The sequence below is a fragment of the Heterodontus francisci genome, chromosome 32 (assembly GCF_036365525.1).
Source record: "Heterodontus francisci isolate sHetFra1 chromosome 32, sHetFra1.hap1, whole genome shotgun sequence".
In the NCBI taxonomy this organism is placed as follows: domain Eukaryota; kingdom Metazoa; phylum Chordata; class Chondrichthyes; order Heterodontiformes; family Heterodontidae; genus Heterodontus; species Heterodontus francisci.
Window position 1 is genome coordinate 5,423,699 of NC_090402.1, and position 25,467 is coordinate 5,449,165.

The following is a 25,467-nucleotide window of genomic DNA, read 5'->3' on the forward strand; positions in this document are numbered from 1 at the left end:
GGTGTTGCATTTAGCAGAGTCGCTAGGAGATTAATCTTTAATTCCTGGAGACTCCAGGATATTCCTGGAAGGCAGGCAACCCTGTCTTCCAGATCGAAGCGCCCTGGAGGCCGCCAACTTTTCGTCTGATGCCCGGGATCAGCATCAGCGCCCTTCAGGCCCCCCCAAGTGTCGGTTCAGGGCGGAGGCCAAGGAGAGGTGCTCCTTTACCAAGATGGCCGCCGTTTGCCTGTCTCCGATATCCCGACATGCATTGCGGCTAAATGCCTGGGAGGAGTCATCCTTTATCCCGAAATGCACCGTGTCTGGCGTTGCCCGCTCTGCTCTGGTCCGGTTGCTAAGGGCCGCAGGCGGTTTCATGGCCGCGGCGTCAGGGCCTGGCGGACGGCACGGCAGCGGGGCCGGGCCGGGCCGCTGTGTGGGGTAAGCGGAGGCGGGTTCCCCGCGGCTGATGTGTTACTGGGAGCAGCGGCCCGAGGGAGGCGGCCTGGTCCCGAGCCGGGAGTAGCTTCAGCTTCCTAGCTGATAGCCACTGCTGATCGGGTCCCTGACCGCGGCTGGGCTCTGGGTTCCACAGAGAGAGGGAAAACTGGTCAATATATTCGACCGTGTGGGGCATCACAGCCCCCCTCCTCCTCCTCCTCCAAGGGTCACCCGGCGGTACTGAGGCCAAATGTGCTCTCGCCCCGGTATCCAACGTGGAGTCTGGGGGTGGAGAAAGGGCTCAGTGGGCAGATACTTTGCCTGGTGTGGTAGTGAGTTCCATCCCCAGTCTGTGCCCAGTTAGCCGGGGCTGCATTTGGCTTCAGTGCCCCTGGACTAGGGTTCCTGCTCCTGATCGCAATCCAGTGACTCCTGTGTGAACCCACAAGAACGCAAGAAATAGGAGCAGGAGTAGATCATTCGGCCCATTGAGCCTGCACTGCTATTCAGTACGATCATGGCTGATCTTGGGCTTCAACGACACTTTCCTACCGGCTTGCCATATCTCTCGATTCCCCGAGAGACCAAAAATCTGTCTATCCCAGCCTTAGATGTGTTCAGAGAATTCCAACCCTTTGAGTAATTTCTCCTCATCTCAGTCCTAAATGAACAACCCTGTGTTTTAGATTCCTTGACCAACGGAAATAATCTCTCAGCGATGACCCTATCCAGCCCCTTCAGAATCTTTCATCTTTCAATGAGATCACCTCTCATTCTTCTAAAGCCTCACAGCTCCAGCGACCCGGGTTCGATTCCGGGTACTGCCTGTGTGGAGTTTGCAAGTTCTCCCTGTGTCTGCGTGGGTTTTCTCCGGGTGCTCCGGTTTCCTCCCACAAGCCAAAAGACTTGCAAGTTGACAGGTAAATTGGCCATTATAAATTGTCACCAGTATAGGTAGGTGGTAGGGAAATATAGGGACAGGTGGGGATGTTTGTTGGGAATATGGGATTAGTGTAGGATTAGTATAAATGGGTGGTTGATGTTCGGCACAGACTCGGTGGGCCGAAGGGCCTGTTTCAGTGCTGTATCTCTAATCTAATCTAATCTAATCTAAACTCCAGAGAATATACACCCAATTTACTCATCCTCTCATTATAGGAAAACCCTCTCATCCCAGGGACCAATGTAGTGAACCTTCGCTGCACTACCTTAAATGTGGAGACCAAAACTGCACAGTATTCCAGATGTGATCTCACTAAAACCCTGTACAATTGTGGCAAGACTTAATTATTCCTGTACTCCAGTCCCCTTGCAATAAAGGCCAACATGCCATTTGTCTTCCTAATTGCATGCTGTGCTTGCATGTTAACTTTCAGCATTCCTTGTACAAGCACACCCAAGTTTCTTTGAGCAATACTTACAAGTTTTACACCTTTAAAAAAATATTCTGCTTTTTTATTCTTACAACCAAAGTGAATACCGTCACACTTCTGTACATTATACTCCATCTGCCATCTTGTTGCCCACTCACTTAACCTGTCTATATCTCTTTGCAGCCTCTTTGTGTCCTCCTCACAGCTTATCTTTCCACCTACGTTTGTATCATCAGCAAACTTAGATACATTACTCTCTGTCTCTTCATCTAAGTTATTAATATAGATTGTAAATAGCTGAGGCCCCAGCACTGATCCTTGTGGCACTCTACTATATACTGCCTGCAAACTTGAAAATGCTCCATTTATGCCCACCCACTTCCTGTCCATTAACCAATTCTCTATCCACGCAAATACAGTACCCCCAACTCCATCGGCCCTTATCTTGCCGATTAACCTTTTTTGTGGCACTTTATCATATGCCTTTTGGAGGTTCAGGTATACTACACCTACTGGTTCCCGTTTATCTACCCTACCCTTTATCCATCCTCAAAAAATTCTAATAAATTTGTCAAGCAGGATCTCCCTTTAGTAAAACCATGTTGACTTGTTCTAATCATACATGATCAGGCCTGGCTGTGATGCCCTACACAGTCGAAGAGCTCACTGCTCCTGGCCGTCAGTACAGAGGTAATTGTGAGCTGGAGTTGCATCTGCTGAACTGTGAGCCCAGTAAAAGTCACTGTTGCCACTAGCGACATTTATGCTGACTCCAGTATCATCTATTCTAACACTCTCCTGACGAGCCTTCATACACCCTCAGCTCGTCCAAATCTCTGCTGCTTGTGTCCTAACTCGCATCAAGTCCCGATCACCCATCACTCCTGTGCTTGCTGGCCTACACTGATTCCCAGTTAAGCCACATCTTGATGTTAAAATTATCATCCTTGTTTCCAAATCCCGCCATGGCCTTGCAGCTCCCTATCTCTCCAATCTCCTCTAGCCCCACAATCCTCCAAGATCTCTGCTTCTCCAATTCTGGTGTCTCGGGCATCCCCAACTTCGCTTGCTGGACCATTGGCGGCTGTGCCTTCAGCCGCCTGGGCTGTAAGCTCTGGAATTCTCCCCAACCTCTCTGCCTTTAAGACAATCCTTAAAGCCTACCTGTTTGACCAAGCTTTTGCTCATCTGCCCTGCTATCTTCTTGTGTGACTCAGTGTCAAATTTAGTCTGATAATGTTCCTGTGAAGTGCCTTAGGGTGTTTCACTACATTAAAGGTGCAATATAAATATTGATACTACCTCGCCATGATTTTCTTTACTTACAGTAATTAATAAATAAGGCGCTATCGTCCTACTGATTCCATGATAAATTAAACTCTCGTGCTAGATAATTTCAGGGCCATCTGCGAAGTGCAGTGAAAGCCTCCTGTGTCTGTTGACTGTAAAGGTTCTCTCAGATTGTCTTAACCCAGCTCCTGGTGGGCAGGAATCCTAGGTACAAAAATCCTCTCTAATTTGCACTAAATTTACCAATCTTATTCAGGGCCTACAGGATGACTTAAAAAAAAAATTCACGATTAGGATTGGGTGCACTGCTGTGGCACATTGTTGTGACAGCATAGAGGGAGCTTTACTCTAACCCTGTGTTTTTTTTCTTTTTTTATATAAGGTGGCCTTTATTCCCCAGGCCCCCTTTACATACATTTTAAATAAATAACTTTATTAAAAACAGATAAATAAACAAAACTCAAAATGCCATTCTTGGTAAAGCATGGCTACCCGACCCGAACCTGACGGGACCTGATGACGTGTCGGGTTCGGGTCCGATTTGCGTCGCTCTTCCGGGTCCAGAATTCGGGCTCAGGTCGGTTTGGGCTGGGTTGGACACATTCTATCACCACCTCCAGTACATGGCTCCAATGTTAATGTACTTTTTGGACTTGAAAGGCTGTTTAGTTACAGTTGTTTTAAGCTTGTGCAGATAAGCAACAAAGTGAAAAACGGAAGCTAGGTTAACTGATGGTCGGGTTGGGCGCGGGAAAAAGTGAAAGGACTCGGGCCGGGTCAGGTTCGGGTCGGGTTTCATTTGCAGACCCGAGCCGGCCTTTAATTCTCGGCATCAATGATGCACTCCAGTCCCTGTGGTGCCCGCTGGTCATGGAAGGCCTCAAGTGAACCGGCGGACACTGCATGCTCCTTCTCCAGGGACACTCGGGCGGGAACGTAACTTCAGAAGAGGGGCAGACAATCAGGGCGGACGGACCCCCCGACACCCGCAGCCTGGACTTGTGAATTGCCGCCTTGGCCAGGCCCAGGAGCAGAGTGACGAGGAGCTCCTCCTCCCAGCACACCCCCCTCTGCACAGGGTGCCCAAAGATCAGGAGCGTGGGACTGAAGTGCAACCAAAACTTGAGGAGCATCCCCTTTAAATATTTGAACAGGGGCTGCAACCTCGCACATTCCATTGTATACATGGAACACGGACTCATCCAGGCCGCAGAAATGACAGGCGGCCTGGGAGTCTGTGAACCTATGAGCTGCAGGTCCCTCAGCGTGCCCTTCTCTTTGTATGCCTGCCACAGGGCCGGGTCCGCGACGGTCTGACTGAGACAGGACTCCAAGTCGAGCACCTCCCTGTTTAGCGTCTGATCTCGGCTTCCCGCCTCTTGATCGGCCCCTTCGCGTATTCCTGACAGAAGACACAAGTGAGTCTTGCCCACGTCCCACCATAGCCTCAAGGAGGGGAAGCCCCTCGCTTCCTTCTTCAGTTGGCCCAGAATCGACAATGAGTCCCGGAATGACTCGTTCTCTAGCAGCCAGTTGTTAAAGTGCCAGTACGCGGAGGGTCCACCGGCAGGAAGGTCCCCCCCACAGTGAGCTTAGGGACAGGGATACCGCCTGCTCGGTCTTCAGGAAGAACACAGCCTTCCCGTACACATTTGAGGCTGCCACATTGTCCGAGGGGCCGACAGCCTCGGCCATTGCCTTTACACAAGCCTCAATAGACATGCTGGGGTGGCCATTGCTTTTCACCCCATGGCTAGAAGTGATAAGCTTGAATGGTGACGGGGCCACATGGGCAGCTGCAGAGGCTGCCGCTGCACAGGTATTGGAGGGTCCGCCACTGGCACAGATGGACTTGCCATGGGTTAAGAGCTGAACCCCAATTGTAGACCTACAGATTTGGAATAAAGCAAGAAAAAAAATTAATAAATATATAAGTAAGAAGATAGGAGAAAGGCAGAGGGTGTGCTGAAGAGGAAAAGGGAGGCTGAGAGTAATGACTTGTTTCACTGAGGTGGTATGACAGACAACAGTTCAATAAGACAGTCCTTCACAAGGTCTTCTATTTGGGGAGAGGTGTCTTCACCTGTCTCAGCTGAAAGCTGCCCAGGCAGTATCTGTCTTCTGCTTTCTTCTTAGCCAGGCAGCTTTAGCTGACCTAGGCTGGGCAATTGGGGTGTAGAGGGAGCTCCCTTGTATGTTTAAAGCAACTGCACAGCTCCCTGCAGAATTGTACAGCCCCCACCCCTTGTTCTTCCAGCCTCTCCAACCTCTCCCAACCGTCCAAATCAAATTCAAGTCTGGTGCTCGACACCCACCTCAAAACACAGCCTTATGTTTGAAGTCTTTTCCTCCTCTGTAGCAAAAGTTGTTCAAAATGTTGCAGCTCTCCCTCTCCAGCAACTGACTGCAGCACTGTCAGCTGTTGCTCATTGATGAACTCAGGACCCCAATCAAGCAGCAGCCAAGCCTGTTTTATTTTACTCTGTATCCCCATTTTTTTTTGGATGAGAATTTTAAAGTCAAGAAGTTGCTTAACCAGGGGCCAGTGTACGTCAGCAAGCACAGTAATGTGGGTGAATAGGATCTGGTGTGATTTAGGACATGGACAGCAGAGTTTTGGATGATGTCAAGTTTACAGAGGGTAGAATGGGAAGGCCAGGCAGGAGTGCATTGGAATAGTCAAGTCTGGAGGTAGCAAAGGCATGGATGAGGATTTCAGCAGTCACTGAGCCGGGCAGGGGAGGAGTTAAGCATTGGTACAGCCGTGGAAATAGGCAGTCTTAGTGATCTCATGGATATGTAGTCAGAAGCTCCTCTTGAGGTCAAATATGACTTGCGAACAGTCTGGTTCAGCCTCAGACAGTTGCCAGGGAGAGGGATGGAGTCAGTGGCTAGGGAGCAGAGTTTGTGGCAGGGACTGACAGTCTTCCCAATATTTAATTGGGGAAAATTTTTGCTCGTCCAGTACTGCATGTCAGACAAACAGTCTGATAATTTAGAGACAGTGGAGGGGTCGAAAAAGATGATGGTGAGGTAGAGCTGGGTGTCTGTGTACATATGGAAACTGACATGTTTTTGGATGATATTGCAGAGGGGCAGCATGTAGATGAGAAATAGGAGGAGACCAAGCATAGATCTTTGGGGACACCAGAGGTAAATGTGCATGAGCAGGTGTACCTGTCCTGGGAGTGTTTGATGGGGACAGTGTGGAGGGAGCTTTACTCTGTATCTAACCCTGTTTTTTTTTTCTCGGTTATAACCGGGTCGGGTGTCTCCTGGTTGGTGGTGGACTCCGGCTGGGAGGGCCGACCCTTTGGGGCCCCGCCCTCCCCTCTACTCAGGGCACCCGACGCAGTGGCAGAATGGGCGGCGTCCTCAGGCTCCCCCACCACAAGCAGGGCCCCACTTACTCCTTTAGGAGGGGCCTCATGTACCGGGGCCTTCCCCTCCCCTCCATCCTGAGGAATAGGGAGCTCCTGCCCGGACTTTGTATCTAACCCTGTTTTTTTTTCTTTTTTTTGGGGGGGGGAGAATGTGTTGGGGACAGTGTAGAGGGAGGTTTATTCTGTATCTAACCCCCGTGCTGTACCTGTCCTGGGAGTGTTTGATGGGGACAGTGCAGAGGGAGCTTTACTCTCTGGTTGTGAGGCATATCTGTTGTTTGCTAGACATCTTGAAGATTTAATCGTTAATAATCAAACTGACCTGGATGAATATAACTGGTCCTGGAGTAAAAGGCTTTCTTAGATAAACAGGAAAACAGGAGGGTGCCTCAGCAAGGAAATAAGAGACTGTGATGCCCTCGTCCATGAGTGATTAAAGTAGAACACTATTGGCTAGTGTAACTAACTTGGTTAGGAAGATAAGCTATTAAAACTATTCCTTAAAAAATTGAAGAACAGATAGGTCAGGATGTTTTGTTTAAGGGAAATATCTTTGAAGTAAGCCACTGAGACTGGTTATGCAAATAGATTGTTTTCAAAGAATTCAGGAACAGATAAATCCTGAGGTTTTATCTGTTACATCTGCCTTTGATATAGGCTATCAAAGCTGCGTACTTGCCCTGGGAGTGTTTGAAGGAGCATGGCTTTCATCAGTTAGTTAGAAAGCTTGAAAGATACAGAAACTGAAAGGCTGCCCCTCTACAGTTTGATTGATCACTGCGCTGAGTATGAATCAAGTCTGTTCTGTACACTCCACCATCAAGTGTCCCTAGCTTACTTGAAGCGTTCCGTTGTGAACCTTCAAAAGAAGGAGGTTGACCAGCAGTTGATCCACACTGCCTGTGTGGTGAGATGTGGCAGGAGCTGAGCTGTGTTTCTGGATGGAGAGAGTTAGTGATGATTTTGGAAGCTACCCGGTTGATCATTGGGTAAGGACAGTGCTTGGTGTGGGGTTGAGCAGCTTTGATCTCCAGGCTACTGTATGAGGTGAGGCTACTCGTTGGGAGCAGCAATGGGCCTCTATGTCCCAGGGGCCGTCAGCCAGGACTTCTACTATTCAGCATTCCCCAGTGATTCCTGCTGGAGGGTGAGGGGGTTCGGGGTATGTTCATGGTTGGCTGTGATGCTCCCTACAGCCAATTAGCCTTCTGGTAGTCTGTATCCAGACTGTCAAATCAGGGAGTGAGCTTGTAGGTGAAGTACCATGGATCTTTGGACCTGGAAGAGTCACCAGTTCAGGAGAGAAGAAAGTAGTCGGCAACTTTGTGGTTTAAATTGGGGCCATCTTTTGAATGAGACGTTAAACTGAGGCCCTTTCGGATGAACATTTTGAAGAGCAGGGGAGTTCTCCCTGGTGTCCTGACTAATATTTAGCCTTCAATCAACATGATTAAAAATTAACATGCCTATGGGGAAAAGGTGGGTGAGTGGGACTCGGTGAGTTGTTCTTGCAGGGAGCCAGCATGGACATGACCGGCTGAATGGCCTCCTCCTGTGCTGCAACCATTCAGTAATTCTAAAACAGTTTATTTAGTAATTATTTGTTGTTTGTGGGATCTTGTGCGCACATTAACTGCTGTGTTTCCTACATTACAGCAGTGACTACTTTCAAAAGTACTTCATTGGCTGTGAAGCACTTTGAGACGTCCTGAGGTTGTGAAAGGTGCTATAGAAATGCAAGTTTTTTCTCAATTACCTCCCAGTCCCCGAATCAGTCTGTCAGTATATCACTACTTGTTGAATGAGGAGGGTTGTGTGCACTGCTTGCCAATGGAAGCCTGAAGTGCTTTTTGTGTTGGCCACTTGTGATCTGTTCTTGTGTTCTCGGAGGTTGGGTTAAAGTGCAGAAGGTGTTGGACGGTTTTCTTTTCGCGTGCTGGATCTGTTAACCATGAGGCTGAATTCTGCAAACACTGACCTGCAGTTGTATGGATCATAAGAGAGAGGGAGCTCAGTCTTACTCCCGACAAGGAATCCTGAGGCTGAGGACTCCTGTCCAGTGGCCATTCCCTGCGAGAGAGTCTGGGTGGTCAAAGTTGGGCTATTTAACCATTTACCATTGTGCATGATTGATCTTACCCTTGCTGGGGCATCACGTGCTGACTTTCTGGGTTTCTTTTTGGTTTGCTACTTTGAGGCTGACTGTGGCCTACGGGTCACTGGCCATGTTGGAGTACAGCTGAGCCAGCAGACAGCAGGGATCTGAGCGAGCGTGGGACATGCTGCTCTGTGTGTCTCAGTACCTCACCCTATTTACCCATTGGGTGGCTGGAAAGGTGGATGTCTGATATTAGACTGATTATTATGTGACTGATGGATCATGGTTCACTGTGGTTGACAACTTGGATTAGATCATTGTCTTCAGTCCCAAACACAAACTCTGTCCCCTAGCCACCAAATCCATCCCCCTCCCTGGCCATTGTCTATGTTAAAAGTGCTATATAAATGTAAGCTGTTGTTTCTGAAATGCCTTCAGCATACCCAAACAACCAGAGGCTCTTCATAAGAGCACAATGAAAAAACTAGAGAGTGAACCAGAGGAGGAGATATAAGAAGGGATAAAAGTGGTAGCTTTGAAGATGTGCTTTTACAAAGGAGTGGAAGATAGCAGAGTGTAGTGAGGAATTCCAGCATAGGTACAAAAGCAAAATACTGTGGATGCTGTAAATCTGAAATAAAAACAGAAGATGCTAGAAATACTCAGCATCTGTGAAGAGAAAAGTAGAGTAAACGTTTCAGGTCTGTGACCTTTCATCGGAACACTTGATAGTGGTGATAGTGATCACAATTCGGTTAGGTTTACCTTAGCGATGGGCAGGGACAGGTATATACCGCAGGACAAGAATTATAGCTGGGGGAGAGGAAATTATGATGCGATTAGGCAAGATTTAGGATGCGTAGGATGGGGAAGGAAACTGCAGGGGATGGGAACAATCGAAATGTGGAGCTTATTCAAGGAGCAACTACTGCCTGTCCTTGATAAGTATGTACCTGTCAGGCAGGGAGGAAGTTGTCGAGCGAGGGAGCCGTGGTTTACTAAAGAAGTTGAAGCGCTTGTCAAGAGGAAGAAGAAGGCTTATGTTAGGATGAGACGTGAAGGCTCAGTTAGGGCGCTTGAGAGTTGCAAGCTAGCCGGGAAGGATCTAAAGGGAGAGCTAAGAAGAGCAAGGAGAGGACACGAGAAGTCATTGGCGGATAGGATCAGGGAAAACCCTAAGGCTTTCTATAGGTATATCAGGAATAAAAGAATGACTAGAGTTAGATTAGGGCCAATCAAGGATAGTAGTGGGAAGTTGTGTGTGGAATCAGAGGAGATAGGGGAAGCGTTAAATGAATATTTTGCATCAGTATTTACATTAGAGAAAGAAAATGTTGTCGAGGAGAATACTGAGATTCAGGCTACTAGGCTAGATGGGATTGAGGTTCACAAGGAGGAGGTGTTCGCAATTTTGGAAAGTGTGAAAATAGATAAGTCCCCTGGGCCAGATGGGATTTATCCTAGGATTCTCTGGGAAGCTAGGGAGGAGATTGCAGAGCCTTTGTCCTTGATCTTTATGTCGTCATTGTCGACAGGAATAGTGCCGGAAGACTGGAGGATAGCAAATGTTGTCCCCTTGTTCAAGAAGGGGAGTAGAGACAGCCCTGGTAATTATAGACCTGTGAGCCTTACTTCGGTTGTGGGTAAAATGTTGAAAAGGTTATAAGAGACAGGATTTATAATCATCTAGAAAAGAATAAGTTCATTAGCGATAGTCAGCACGGTTTTGTGAAGGGTAGGTCGTGCCTCACAAACCTTATTGAGTTTTTCGAGAAGGTGACCAAACAGGTGGATGAGGGTAAAGCAGTGGATGTGGTGTATATGGATTTCAGTAAGGCGTTTGATAAGGTTCCCCATGGTAGGCTATTGCAGAAAATACGGAAGTATGGGGTTGAAGGTGATTTAGAGCTTTGGATCAGAAATTGGCTAGCTGAAAGAAGACAGAGGGTGGTGGTTGATGGCAAATGTTCATCCTGGAGTTTAGTTACTAGTGGTGTACCGCAAGGATCTGTTTTGGGGCCACTGCTGTTTGTCATTTTTATAAATGACCTGGAAGAGGGTGTAGAAGGGTGGGTTAGTAAATTTGCGGATGACACTAAGGTCGGTGGAGTTGTGGATAGTGCCGAAGGATGTTGTAGGGTACAGAGGGACATAGATAGGCTGCAGAGCTGGGCTGAGAGATGGCAAATGGAGTTTAATGCGGAAAAGTGTGAGGTGATTCACTTTGGAAGGAGTAACAGGAATGCAGAGTACTGGGCTAATGGGAAGATTCTTGGTAGTGTTGATGAATAGAGAGATCTTGGTGTCCAGGTACATAAATCCCTGAAGGTTGCTACCCAGGTTAATAGGGCTGTTAAGAAGGCATATGGTGTGTTAGCTTTTATTAGTAGGGGGATCGAGTTTCGGAGCCATGAGGTCATGCTGCAGCTGTACAAAACTCTGGTGAGACCGCACCTGGAGTATTGCGTGCAGTTCTGGTCACCGCATTATAGGAAGGATGTGGAAGCTTTGGAAAGGGTGCAGAGGAGATTTACTAGGATGTTGCCTGGTATGGAGGGAAGGTCTTACGAGGAAAGGCTGAGGGACTTGAGGTTGTTTTCGTTGGAGAGAAGGAGGAGGAGAGGTGACTTAATAGAGACATATAAGATAATCAGAGGGTTAGATAAGGTGGATAGTGAGAGTCTTTTTCCTCGGATGGTGATGGCAAACATGAGGGGACATAGCTTTAAGTTGAGGGGTGATAGATATAGGACAGATGTCAGAGGTAGTTTCTTTACCCAGGGGTGTGGAACGCCCTGCCTGCAGCAGTAGTAGACTCGCCAACTTTAAGGGCATTTAAGTGGTCATTGGATAGACATATGGATGAAAATGGAATAGTGTAGGTCAGATGGTTTCACAGGTCGATGCAACATCGAGGGCCGAAGGGCCTGTACTGCGCTGTAATATTCTAATTCTAATTCTAGCATGAAAGGTCACAGACCTGAAACGTTAACTCTGTTTCTCTCTCCACAGATACTGCCAGACCTGCTGAGTATTTCCAGCATTTTCTGCTTTATTTCCAGTATGGAGCCTGGCTGACTGAAGGCATGGCTGTCAGTGGAGAGACACAGCGGTGAGGGTTGCAACACAGGCCAGAGTTGGAGGAACAAGGGTGGGTTGTTAGACTGGAGAAGCTTAGCAGAAGCGAGTGGCGAGAGAGGGAAGGAGTTTAAACGCTGGGAGCCAGTGTAGGTCAGTGAAGATAGATAATGATGGGTGAATGGGACTTGATGCGAGTTAAGTTACGCGCAGTAGAGTTATGGATGAGCTCAAGTTCATGGAGGGTAGTTGATAGGAGGCCAGTCAGGAGAGCATTGGAATAGGCGAGCCCAAAGGTGACAAAAGGCATAGGTGAGTGTCAGTGCCCCAGACACCACGTGTAGGTCAGTCTCCCAGCTGAATGCTTCATCATGGGCCAGTGTCTGCGCTTCTTAAACCGTCCATTGTTTTGCACATTAAAAAGTAACGAGGCAGATTGTGTTTCTGAACCGCTATGTGTGCATTAAGAATGCCTTACTATGCTCCATCAACATCTCGCCTGAAATTTCAGGCACCGTGTTCACAATTAGATATAATTTTTAATATATTTTCTGATGTTGGAGCAGTCAAGTGGAGACTGTCAATCCCCAGTTCTTTGCCTATTTGGACACTGATGCTCAGTTTGGGTTCCGCCAGGGCCACACGGCTCCTGAGCTCATTACAGCCTTGGTCCAAACATGGGCAAAAGAGCTGAACTCCAGAGGTGGGAGTGACTGCCCTTGACATCAAGGCAGCATTTGACCAAGTGTGGCATCAAGGAGCTCTAGCAAAATTGAAGTAAATGGGAATCAGAGGGAAAACTCTCCACTGATTGGACGCATACCGAACACAATGGAAGATGGTTGTGGTTGTTGGAGATCAATCATCTCAGCCCCAGGACATCACTGCAGGAGTTCCTCAGGGCAGTGTCCGAGGCCCAACCATCTTCAGCTGCTTCATCAATGACCTTCCTTCCATCGTAAGGTCAGAAGTGGGGATGTTCGCTGATGATTGTATGATGTTCAGTACCATTTACAACTCTTCAGATACTGAAGCAGCCCATGTCCAGATGCAGCAAGACCTGGACAACAGTCAGGCTTGGGCTGGTAAGTGGCAAGTAACATTCGAGCCGCACAAGTGCCAGGCAATGACCATCTCCAACATGAGCAAATTTAATCATTTCTGCTTGACATTCAACAGCATTACCATCACTGAATCCCCCACTATCAACATCCTGGGAGTTACCATTGACCAGAAATTGAACTGGACAAGTCACATAAATATGTGGCTAGTACGGGTTTTTGGGGGAGAGAGTTCCAGATTCTCACTACCCTTTGTGTGCGAAGTGCATCCTGATTTCACTGCTGAGCAGCCTGGCTCTGATTTTAAGATTATGCTCCCTTGATCTTGATTCCCCCACCAGAGGAAATAGGGTATTGACAGAGAAGCTATCAAAACCCGTCCTCAGAGACTGCCCAATATTGAGCAGGGAAACAAAACATTTCACAGTGGGCCACCTCCAGTCACATTTCAAAACGAATTGATACTCCTGTCATCATGGGCTTCAGCGTCGATGCCAGTTGGCGTTTGGCTATGTGTTAATCTGGGGCTAACTGAGCAGGTTACCCTTGGTAACTGCAGTGATGGTTATTGTGTCCCTGTGCCTCATGGTAGCTTGCTATGAGTGTGGTGGTAATGAGCTCCATCTGGAAACCTAATCAGAGCTGGGTTATAAAATGAAAGGTAGTTGCAGACAGGACAGGGTTACCATGGCTGTGAAAGGTTTACAGCAACCTTCCATCAGCAACAAAAGGAGATTCATTCCTTTATCCCTGACTGGTTGATCTGAATGGCTGTCCTGGGAGTTAACTCTGCTGTACTGGCAGTGAGGCGTGTAAGGGTAGAGCGTTGTGTTTGACCAGTGCGCTCCCTCTCTCTTTCCTTTCCTTAATGAGCTGACAGATTCTGTACGTGGAATCTGCATCCTTCACGTGTGAGGTTAGACAGTGAGCAGCAGCAGCAGGTTCTTTCACTGTGGACAGCATCCCAGCAGAACTTGGTATCCCCAACACACACACACGCTAACTCACACTATCCCTCACACACACTATCTCTCACACATACATACTGTCTCACACTCACAGACATAGTCACTCATTCTTACACTCACACACAGTCTCTCTCACACTCTCTCACTCATTCTCTATCACACTCATTCTTTCTTGCACACACACACTCACTTGCACATTTTCTGATACTCACAATCACACTCATTCTCTCGCACTCTCTCTCACACATTCACTCTCGCACACTCTCTCTTACACTCTCTTGCACGCTCTCTCTCTCACACTTCCTCTTGCATACTCTCTCACACATACATACTGTCTCACACTCACAGACACACTCACTCATTCTTACACTCTCACACACAGTCCCTCTCACACACACTCTCACACTCATTCTCTATCACATTCATTCTTTCTCGCACACACACTTCCACTCTCGCACATTTTCTGATACTCTCACAATCACACTCACTCTCTCACACACTCTCACACTCTCTCTCACACACTCACTCTCACACACACTCTCTCTCTCTCACACTCTCTTGCATGCTCTCTCTCTCACACTGTCTCACACACACTCTCTCTCTTGCACTCTCACACTCATTCTCATTCTCGCACTCTCTCACACTCTCACTCTCACACACACTCTCTTGCATGCTCTCTCTCACTCTTGCACGCTCTCTCTCTCACACTGTCTCACTCACTCTCTCACACACACTCTCTCTCTCACACTCTTGCACACTGTCTCTCTCACACTGTCTCACACACACTCTCTCTTGCACCCTCACTCTCACACATTCATTCTCGCACTCTCTTACACTCTCACTCTCACACACTCTCTTGCACGCTCTCTCTCTCACACTGTCTCACACACACTCTCTCTTGCACCCTCACTCTCTCTCACACACTCATTCTCGCACTCTCTTACACTCTCACTCTCTCACACACTCTCTCTCTCTCACACTCTCTTGCACGCTCTCTCTCTCACACTGTCTCACACACTCTCTCACACACACACTCTCTCTCTTGCACCCTCACTCTCTCACACATCTCAATTGGCTATATAACACTCTGGACCGGTCATCTTGAAGTTGTGAAAGGTGCTGTAGAAATACGAGTTTTTTTTCTCTCTTTAAACTAGCATACCAAAAACCATAGAATAATTCTGATTAGGAGGCCATTCGCCCAATTGTGTCTGTGCTTGCCCATTTGAAAGAGCTATCCAATTAATCCCACTGCTGCGGCCCTTTCCTCAAAAGCCCACTAATTTTTTTCCCCTTCAATTATTTATCCAATTCCCTTTTGAATCTGCTTCCACCGCCCTTTCAGCAGTGCGTTCCAGATCACAAAAACAATGCGTTTTTTAATTAATTTGTGGGATGTGGGTGTCGCTGGCTAGGCCAGCATTTATTCCCCATCCCTAATTGCCCTTGAGAAGGTGGTGGTGAGCTGCCTCCTTGAACCGCTGCAGTCCATGTGGGGTAGGTACACCCACAGTACTGTTAGGAAGGGAGGTCCAGGATTTTGACCCAGCAACAGTGAAGGAATGGCGATATAGTTCCAAGTCAGGATGGTGTGTGACTTGGAGGGGAACTTGCAGGTGATGGTGTTCCCATGCATCTGCTGTCCTTGTCCTTCTAGTTGGTAGAGGACATGGGTTTGGAAGGTGCTGTCGAAGAAATCTTGGTGCGTTACTGCAGTGCGTCTTGTAGATGGTACAATCTCCTCTGATTCTTGTTCTCACCAATGTCTTCTGCATCCTGATTAATCTCTTTTTCTCTCCAGAAGCCCTGTGATCCTGAAACAGTTCACACTCGAAATCCAGCACCTAGGTAACTTTCACAACAACGTGTAAGGACCCCTGTCTATGTTGGCGTCTCTATTTAGGTCAGCTACCGCCATGGAGATGCTGCAAGGATGCCAAGAGGTGCGTCTGGGTTCTCATGGTGTCAGTCCTGTGAGAGGGCACCTCCTCTGAAGTGGTGGAGTGGTGGCATGTCCGGGTGTACACTGTGTATTTGTCCCATTGGGGAGATGGGGAGTACTGGGGAGACAGTGTTGGCTGAGCTGTGATATATCCCAGTGGGTGAGAACTGGAAGTGGAGCAGAGTGTTGCACCTGGTGGCTGGTAGCTAAGTTACAGGTACGGGACCTAGAGGGCAACACAATGGGAATTTACCTGAAACCTCACAAGCATGAAAATGTTACTCACTGGATCCTTTGCTTGTTATTGGCCACTTGCTTTCTGATTGCAGTTTTATTTAAATTCATTCACCAGACGCGGGCATCATTGGCAAAGCTAGCATTTATTGTCCACCTTCTTGAACCAGTTTGGTACAACTGAGTGGCTTGCTAGGTCATTTCAGAGTGTACCTCATTGCTGTGGGTCTGCAATCATATGTAGGCCAGACTGGGTAGGGACAGCAGATTTCCTTCCCTAAAGCACAGTGAAGCAGATGTGTTTTTATGATAATCCAGTAGTTTCATGGTCACCATTCCTGAGACTAGCTTTTTATTCTAGATTTATTTAATTAACTGAATTTAAATTCCCCAGCTGCTGTGGTGGGACTTGAACTCATGTCTCTGGGTCATTAGTTCAGGCCTGTGATTGCTAGTGCAGCAACATAATTATTGTGCTACTGTTCCCCAGTGTCCTCGGAATCACTTGTTACCTAATCCATTTACTGAGGTATTAGCTGTAGTTCAATGGTAGTTCTCTTGCCTCCAAGTCAGAAAATCTTTTGTTTTTGAAGACTTCAAATATTTGAATTTAAAGCTGTCTGTTCCAGGTTTCTCCCCATAACCTTTGGTTATTTTACTGCAGGTGCTGCCTCACGACCTCTCCAATGGAGTCATCGATTGGGACTCTATTCCACCTCCTTATGCTGCTGATCCCACCTCTTTTTTTCTGTGAAAGTGAAAGGATGCAGCAGTCTGCTCAGCGGATCACTGGCGAAGGGAATGGGACGCTCTTAAGTGTTTTTTCACCCCGGGACAGTTGTTAAAGACAGGTCACTCTTGGTTGCACGCGCTTTGCTTGCTACGCACCACAGCAATTGGGCAAGAATGAGCGATCAGACCAAACTGCCAGCCCATGGTGCCTGGAACCCAATCTCCAGCACGGGCACCAAACAGCAGAGAGGCCATGACACTGGGAGAGGCCAACCGCAGGACCAGGAGGAGTCCACGCTGTTCCTTAGCGACACTTGGAAGTACCCCCCCGAGGAGCTGGGCCACGGGGTCCAAGGGCCGGAGCCAACATTGGTGCCAAGACCTCCAATGAGACCCAAGCCTGCCCGGCAGAGCAAGTTGCAGCGCCTGCACTCGGTGGAAGGCATTCCGGCTGGACGCAAAGTCAGGAGCAGGAGCAGCGAGGAGAGCTCGTCTGAGCCGGTCGACACTGACTCGTCCTGTGGCTCCCTATATGGAGATCTCTCAGGCTCCCCAGTGCAGTGTCTGCAGGGCAGGTCTGTGGTGGCTCCCCAGAGGCCCCTGCCCAGCAGCAGCAGCAGCAGCAGCTTGCGAGAGTGCGACACCAGCGAGTCAGCTGGCAGCACGGCAGAGTACCGCAATGGCCCTGCCCGCCCAGATTCCCAGCCCAGGCAGGATCATCCTGACATTAAAGTAGTGCCCTCAGCCAATCGGAAGCTGCCTCCTGTGGGGCCCACCAAGCCCCTCCCACCCATGGTCATTAACTTGGACTCACCAGCACTAAGGACCAGTAATCGGATCGACCCGGATTATGCAGATTACATTCACGTGACTCAGAGGAGGGAGTTGAGCCAGCACAGCGACCTCGTCACCCTGTCCCAAGGCACCGACGACGACCGCTCCTCATTCTCCATGAGTTCTTCAGCTAGTGCCTTGTTTCCTGTCCGTTCAGAGGATCTCCGGAACAGGTAAGGAGGCAAATGAGAATTAACGTGTTAAATCCTCTTAGCTGGGAACTGTCTGCAGGACCCACTGTGTCATTTAGTTCAGTGAGTAGCAGCTCTCTCTAGCCTCTGAGTCAGAAGGTCATGGGCTCAAATCCCACACCAGACACTTGAGCACGTAATCCTGTCTGATACCCCCAGTGTAGGACTGAGGGAGCACTGTCCCCAGTGCCCTGATGGTTTGGTCTGAATATCCACTTGTTTTTGACGATTAGGGAGTGCATTCACATATGCACACAGCATCGAGGTTGTCTTACCCCCAGCTTTGAGCTGCTGCTCTCCCTGAGACTGTCTCTATTCGAGGTGACTGCCCATTCTTTAATCCCATTCCTACTCGGGTGAGATGTTTAAATTGAGAAACCCAGGTGAGGGGCTGCTTTCACACTGCAGGACACTAAGCTTGAAATGACAAGACTAAGATGAGGTGAGTTTAGCTGTGGTTGGGTGATGCCAAATTTGAGTTTTATATCTTTCCAGTTGCAGAATGAAGGGAAGATTGAGGGAGATGAAGAACTGCAGTCTTCTGGGCTCCTGGAAAGGGGATGGGAGTGGGAGACGGGTGTGTGATGGGTCTTGAGGTCAATACGGTGAAGACTTGGGGAGGTGTAAGGGTGTGCAGGATAGAGTATTAGCAGCTGAGAAAAACAAGAGAGACTGCAACAGTGAGACAGAAGCTGCAGCAATCACAGTGCCATGTCTGGATTTTTAACCCGTCTCTCTGTCTCTACAGGAGTTACCTGGAGGGCAGTCTCCTGGCCAGTGGAGCACTCTTGGGAGCCAGTGAATTGGATCGTTATTTTCCAAACCGAAGGGTCCGAGTGTTTATTGCCACCTGGAACATGCAAGGCCAGAAGGTGAGTAACTGCAACCCTCAGAGCTGACCAAGACCAGGGATAAAACCCTCCGTCAAGAGGAATCTTCACCCTGACCTTTCCCCGCAATACAGAACAGGGGTAAGACTGGTCACTGTGGTTATTGAGGTGGCCACTGAGCTGTGCAGGGGATGTAGAGGCCATTGTATCCAAAAATGCCTCGAGAGTCAGATGTCTTGTACAAACGAGTGATCTTTATTTACGAACATACAAGGAGAAGTCCTACTCACAAATGATTGTAGAGATTCTGCTAGTACATTGTTCCAATAGTCATTTGATACAGTTTAACAGGAGGTTTGCTTGATAAACTGTTTGTTAATTACATCATCTCCCATCTATTGCCTTCCCCTGATCTCATCCTGCCTTGGTTATATTATTCATCTCGTCAACCTCTTGATTACCCTATTCATAGGATTCAGGTGTCTCCCTCCTGAACTTGTTTTGTTCTGATTGAGCTATTCATAGGATTCGGGTGTCTAGCAGGCAAGCTTTCTACAGGGACCTAAGTCACGCCAAATATCCCATGGTTCCCTATGCCAGTCTTCCCTAAGGCCGTGCAGTGAGGTCTCTCTTTCCCCTGATCTCTCAGCTGGTCAACGCAGCGAGTTGCCAAGCTGTATGGGCCAGGTCAGTTCAGGACTGTTCTCGGGTCTGTGCTGGTCTCGGCAGCCCTTGGCACCCCAGGGTCAGCGATGAGTAAAGCAGTCAGTGTTCCTGCTGCTGTGCTCAGCAATCCAGTGGGCCCCTGCCCAATCCCCAGTCCCAGTTGGAAGTATATGTGTGTGGGTATTGCATAAAAAATACATCAAAATGTATTTCATTGGCTGTAAAGTACTTTGGGTCATCTTGAGGTTGTGAACGGCGCTATAGAAATGCAAGTTATTGCTTCTGCCTTGATTGAGATTAATTAACTCGGCCCACATACCAGGAGTGGAACATGGAAATTTCCTGCTGTGCATGCTTCTACACCCTCACCTCTCCAGGAGGGGCACATAACCAACTGAGCCAGCGTAAGTTAGCCTTGTTGGTTTGATCTGATCAGGTTTCGCTTCAGGAGTTTTTATTTTTATTCTTTCATGGGATGTGGGTGTCGCTGGCAAGGCCAGCATTTGTCGCCAATCTCTAATTACCCTTGACAACTCAGTGTCTTGCTCGGCCATTTCAGAGGGCAGTTAAGATTCAACTACATTGCTGTGGGTCTGAAGTCACATGTAGGCCAGACCAGGTAAGGACGGCAGATTTCCTTCCCTAAAGGACATTGGTGAACCAGATGGGTTTTTACAACAATCAGTGATAGTTTCATGGCACCATTACTGAGACTAGCTTTCAATTCCAGATTTTTTATTAATTAATTGAGCTTGTTGTAACTGGTTCTGCATGTACTCTCCCACAGCAGCTTCCGGCTCAACTGGATGACCTTCTCCTGCCCTGTGACTCTCATTACATCCAGGACTTGTATGTCATTGGTACTCAGGAAGGAATCCCAGACAGGTAACAGGACCTCAACGTCAGAAATGAGCCTGATATAATTTCTGGCTGATTCTCATTTCTTCTCTTCCACTCTACTAAATCCTCCCCTCCCGTTCCTTTCCAATAAGCAGTGACTCTGTTGTGACAGCTTTCACCCTGGTGCCCATCCTTCAGGTGTGACACCAGACAGTGAGTGCCGTATTTTGAATGAGACATTAAACACAGGCTCTGCTTGCCCTCACTGGTGGATGTTTAGAAGAGCAGGGAAGTTTTCTTTCTCTCTCTGTCTCTCTCGCTCCTCTTGCCCCACGTCCCTCTCGATGCTGCTTGCCCAACAACCACCCACATGCACTGTCTAGCAGCAGTCGCTGGGTAGGGTCAGCAACTCTGCCTGTTCCCCCAGACCTCACCCGGACAGACCAGCTCCAACCATGGGGCCACTTGAGGCTGCCTGTAGAGGCTCCACTATACCCTAACCCTAACTGTACTACACCCCTGGCTGGGACCAGATTGGGCGGTGGGGTGGGCATGGATTCAAACTCAGCTGGTAGGGGTCCCATTGCGAGTCAGTGGTTTGTCTCACTGAGCTGGGGCTGTGCTCGCTGCTGGGTTTTAGCATTCTTGTCTTAGGGCTTCTGCGTGCCAGGACCACACCCTGAATGACCCACTTGTGCTTTTGTGTTTGTGCAGGAGAGAGTGGGAGATCCGCCTGCAGGAGATCCTGGGGCCTCACTTTGTGTTGCTGTATTCTGCAGTGCATGGAGTCCTGCAGCTCTCCATGTTCATCAGGAGGGACCTCATCTGGTTCTGCTCAGGTGGGTGCTGTGGCATCGAAGGCCAGTCCCAATACCTGCATGATAAATGGGGATTGTCAGGTTTGAAGGTTTACTGAATATACCTTGTGTCCCTCCCTCAGAAGTAGAACAAGCGACAGTAACAACTCGTATCGTCTCCCAGATCAAGACCAAAGGAGCCGTCGCAATCTCGTTCACATTTTTTGGGACGTCCTTCCTCTTCATTACTTCTCACTTTACCTGTAAGTTTCCTAGAATCAGTTTCTCATCTGATTGTGACCCCTGGGTGAGGCCCAAGTTCCACAGGATGAGGTTAGAAAGGGTGGGAGAGAAGACAACAATCGGAATGGGTTACCGCCAAGCTTGTGTTTTAAAAGCAAGTTTTTTTTAAGAGAGGAAGACTGAGGTAGATTGTTGATTCGGAGTTGATGGTCCCTCGTCAGTGACTGCTCAACCAATAAAGCAGACTTGTAGTTATACAGCAGTACAATGTCCCAAACAGTTTTACAGAAGTACTTTTGAAGTGGAGTCACTGTTGTAATGCAGGAAATGCAGCAGCCAATTTGCACACAGCAAGATTCCATAAATAGCAATGTAATAATGACCACATAATCTGTTTTAGTGATGTTATTGAGAGATCAATATTGGTCAGGAAACTGGGAAGAACTCCCCTACACTTTTTTTGAAATACTGGACACGGGATCATTTACATCCACCTGAGAGGGCAGATGGGGCCTCTGAAAGACTGCACCTGTGACAGTGCAGCACTCCCTCAGTACTGCCCCTCCGACAGTGCAGCGCTTCCTCAGTATTGACCCTCTGACAGTGCAGAACTCCCTCAGTACTGCCCCTCCGACAGTGCAGCACTCCCTCAGTATTGACCCTCTGACAGTGCAGAACTCCCTCAGTATTGACCCTCTGACAGTGCAGAACTCCCTCAGTACTGCCCCTCCGACAGTGCAGCACTCCCTCAGTATTGACCCTCTGAGTGCAGAACTCCCTCAGTACTGCCCGTCCGACAGTGCAGCACTCCCTCAGTATTGACCCTCTGACAGTGCAGAACTCCCTCAGTACTGCCCCTCCGACAGTGCAGCACTCCCTCAGTACTGCCCCTCCAACAGTGCAGAACTCCCTCAGTACTGCCCCTCCGACAGTGCAGCACTCCCTCAGTATTGACCCTCTGACAGTGCAGAACTCCCTCAGTACTGCCCCTCCGACAGTGCAGCACTCCCTCAGTATTGACCCTCTGACAGTGCAGAACTCCCTCAGTACTGCCCCTCCGACAGTGCAGCACTCCCTCAGTATTGACCCTCTGACAGTGCAGAACTCCCTCAGTACTGCCCCTCCGACAGTGCAGCACTCCCTCGGTACTGCCCCTTCGACAGTGCAGCACTCCCTCGGTACTGCCCCTTCGACAGTGCAGCACTCCCTCAGTACTGACCCTGCGACAGTGCAGCACTCCCTCAGTACTGACCCTCCAACAGTGCAACGCTCCCTCAGTACTGACCCTCCGACAATGCAGCGCTCCCTCAGTACTGACCCTCCGACAGTGCAGCGCTCCCTCAGTACTGACCCTCCAACAGTGCAACGCTCCCTCAGTACTGACCCTCCGACAATGCAGCACTCCCTCAGTACTGACCCTCCGACAGTGCAGCACTCCCTCAGTACTGACCCTCCGACAGTGCAGCACTCCCTCAGTACTGACCCTCCGACAGTGCAGCACTCCCTCAGTACTGACCCTCCGACAGTGCAGCGCTCCCTCAGTACTGACCCTCCGACAATGCAGCGCTCCCTCAGTACTGACCCTCCGACAGTGCAGCGCTTCCTCAGTACTGCCCCGCCGACAGTGCAGCACTCCCTCGGTACTGCCCCTTCGACAGTGCAGCACTCCCTCGGTACTGCCCCTTCGACAGTGCAGCACTCCCTCAGTACTGACCCTCCGACAGTGCAGCACTCCCTCAGTACTGACCCTCCGACAGTGCAGCACACCCTCAGTACTGACCCTCCAACAGTGCAGCACTCCCTCAGTACTGACCCTCCAACAGTGCAGCACTCTCTCAGTACTGACCCTCCGACATATGGAATTAGTATAGGATTAGTATAAATGGGTGGTTGATGGTCGGCACAGACTCGGTGGACCGAAGGGCCTGTTTCAGTGCTGTATCTCTAAAAAAAAAGTGCAGTGCTCCCTCAGTACTGACCCTCCGACAGTGTAGCGCTCCCTCAGTACTGACCCTCCGACAATGCAGCACTCCCTCAGTACTGACCCTCTGACAGTGCAGCGCTCCCTCAGTACTGACCCTCTGACAGTGCAGCGCTCCCTCAGTACTGACCCTCTGACAGTGCAGCGCTCCCTCAGTACTGCATTGAGTGTATCAGCCTGTTATGTGTTAAAGTCTCTGGAATGGGTCTCGAACACAGAACCTTCTACTCACTGAGGCACGGCTGACATCAAATGAAATAGTTGTTCCCTATTCAACCCTTCAAAACCCTTTGCCACTTTAAAAAAGCTCTGTTAAATCCTGGCTGATGAAGGCAGTGAGTTAGTATAGATGGAACTGTGTTTTGTGATGTGCTGGGGAGGGTGAGGAAGGAGTGGAGCATTGTGCTCTCTCCATTTAAAATCTTTCAGTTTAATTTCTCTTGGTTTAATATCTCTCTCATTCAGCTGGACAAGGCAAAGTTTATGAGAGGATGCTGGACTACAATAAAACAATTGAAGCCCTGGCACTGCCACGGATTGTCCCCGACACCAACATCTACAGATCTGACCCGTGTGAGTACCCACGGTTAAAGGAACAAGGATTTCCACAGTGGACGGATACTCCTGTCTGAGTTGGCTGTTACAAAGAACGTGCAGCAATCGGCCCAACCATTTTATTCTCCACATGAGCCTCCTCTCACCCTATCCTTCTATTCCTTTCTCCCTCATGCGTTTATTCAGCTTCCCCTTAAATGTATTGATACTATTCACTTCAACCACTCCCTGTGGTAGCGAGTTCCACATTCTCAGCACTCTGGGGAAAGAGGTTTCTCCTGAATTCCCGATTGGATTTATTAGTGACCACCTTATATTGATGGCCCCTAGTTTTGGACTCCCCCACAAGTGGAAAAATCTTCTCTACGTGACCCTATCAAACTATTTCATAATCAAGATCTCTATCAGGTCACCCCTCAGCCTGTTCAGTCTTTCCTGATGGGTATAATCTCTCAGTTCTGTTACCATCCTTGTAAACAGATGATCGGTAGAATGTGTTGGGCTCACTGAAGACTGAAGGGAATGTACAAATGTGAGGCAAACGTGGTCCAGGAGGGTGTCTGCCTTTCCGACTCTTGCTCTGTCCCTGATCTACCCCTCTCCCTTTTCATATTCTCATGGCAGAGAGAGGAGTGAAAAGTCAGCCAGGGTTCCTGCTTCGGATAGTTTTCTGGTGTTTCAACAACAGCTTACATTTATATAGTGCCTTTAACACAGTAAAACATCCGAGACACTTCACAGAACCACAGATTAGACAATATTTCACCCAGTCACATAAGGAGATATTAGGACAGGTGACCAAAAACTTGGTCAAACTGGTAGGAATTAAGCAGCGTCTTAAAGGAGGAGAGAGAGTTGGAGAGGTTTAAGGAGGGAATTCCAGAGCTTAGGGCCCAGGCAGCTGAGGGCACGGCCGCCAATGGTGGAGCAATTAAAAATTGGGGATGCTGAAGAGGCCGGAATTAGAGGAGTGCAGAGATCTCAGAGCGTTGGAGGGTTTCTGTTGGAAAGTCTCTGTGTGGATGGATCATGGTCACTGTCATGCCTCCCTTGGTCAAACAGCCTGCTGACAATTGAGGGGTGATTTTTTGAGCGGGGTGGGAGAATTGGAGCTGCATCTCTAACGCATGCACACCACTGATCTCCTGCCTGTAAAGGCCCAGACATGAAGAATGGGATCTTCCGCTTAGTTGCGGGAGAGCGATAGCACCTGTGGGACTGTGAGAAAGAGCGTGCATTAATGTCACACTTTACACATCCTCCAGAAGTCCCAGAGCTCATCACAGTCCATTGGTTACTTTTTGAAGTGCAGTCACTGATGAAATGCAGCAGTTTGTGCACAGCAAGATCCCCAAAACAGCAAATAGGTGAACAACCAAAATAATCTGTGGTGTTGGTTGCTGTAGAATGTTGGAACACCAGAGAACTCCTGTGCACTTGCTGGGAAAATGGCCGTGCGATCTTTCACGTCCACCCAGGAGGGCAGATGAGGCCTCAACTTACTACTTCATTAGAAAGATATAAAAGCAGAAGATTGTCAGTACTGCACTGGAGTATCAGTGTAGCCCTGGAGTGGGCCTTGAACCCTGCCTTTTGAGTCAGGAGTGAACATGCTACCATGGCAGCCTCTGTACGCCAGCAAGTGCCCACACCTTGCACATAGAGCAAGGGTAGAGTTGAAATCAGGTATTTTGCTAACATTATTTTCCCACCCACTTGCTCTAGATGACGTGACCACCCGATTTGACGAAGTTTTCTGGTTCGGTGACTTTAACTTCCGGCTGGATGTGAAGCGAGCAGTGATTGATGAGCTCCTGCACAGCAACACTGCAGACAGTCTCTGCTCCATTCTGCATTACGATGAACTAACCAAGAAACTACAGGAGGGTAGGAACGAGTCTGTGAACCTTCCACCAACCAAGGCTGGGGAGTGGGGCAACAATTAGTA

General features: G+C 48.8%; 1 protein-coding gene across 5 annotated transcripts in view; it reads left to right on the forward strand.

Moving 5' to 3' along the window:
• Positions 1-301: 301 nt before the first annotated feature.
• inpp5e (inositol polyphosphate-5-phosphatase E) overlaps positions 302-25,467 on the forward strand; it is a 45,146-nt gene continuing 19,980 nt past the window's right edge. For 2 of the 5 annotated variants that reach the window (XM_068012062.1, XM_068012058.1), the window contains exons 1-9: positions 302-423; positions 15,476-15,617; positions 16,515-17,589; positions 18,356-18,479; positions 19,891-19,988; positions 20,658-20,782; positions 20,884-21,003; positions 23,430-23,537; positions 25,245-25,406. In XM_068012062.1, coding sequence (XP_067868163.1) covers positions 16,757-17,589; positions 18,356-18,479; positions 19,891-19,988; positions 20,658-20,782; positions 20,884-21,003; positions 23,430-23,537; positions 25,245-25,406 — 1,570 coding nt within the window. In that variant the 5' untranslated portion in view covers positions 302-423; positions 15,476-15,617; positions 16,515-16,756. Of the gene's footprint in view, positions 424-8,125; positions 8,206-15,475; positions 15,618-16,514; positions 17,590-18,355; positions 18,480-19,890; positions 19,989-20,657; positions 20,783-20,883; positions 21,004-23,429; positions 23,538-25,244; positions 25,407-25,467 lie in introns of all 5 variants that reach the window. The other 3 variants (XM_068012059.1, XM_068012061.1, XM_068012060.1) reach the window with 3 other exon arrangements.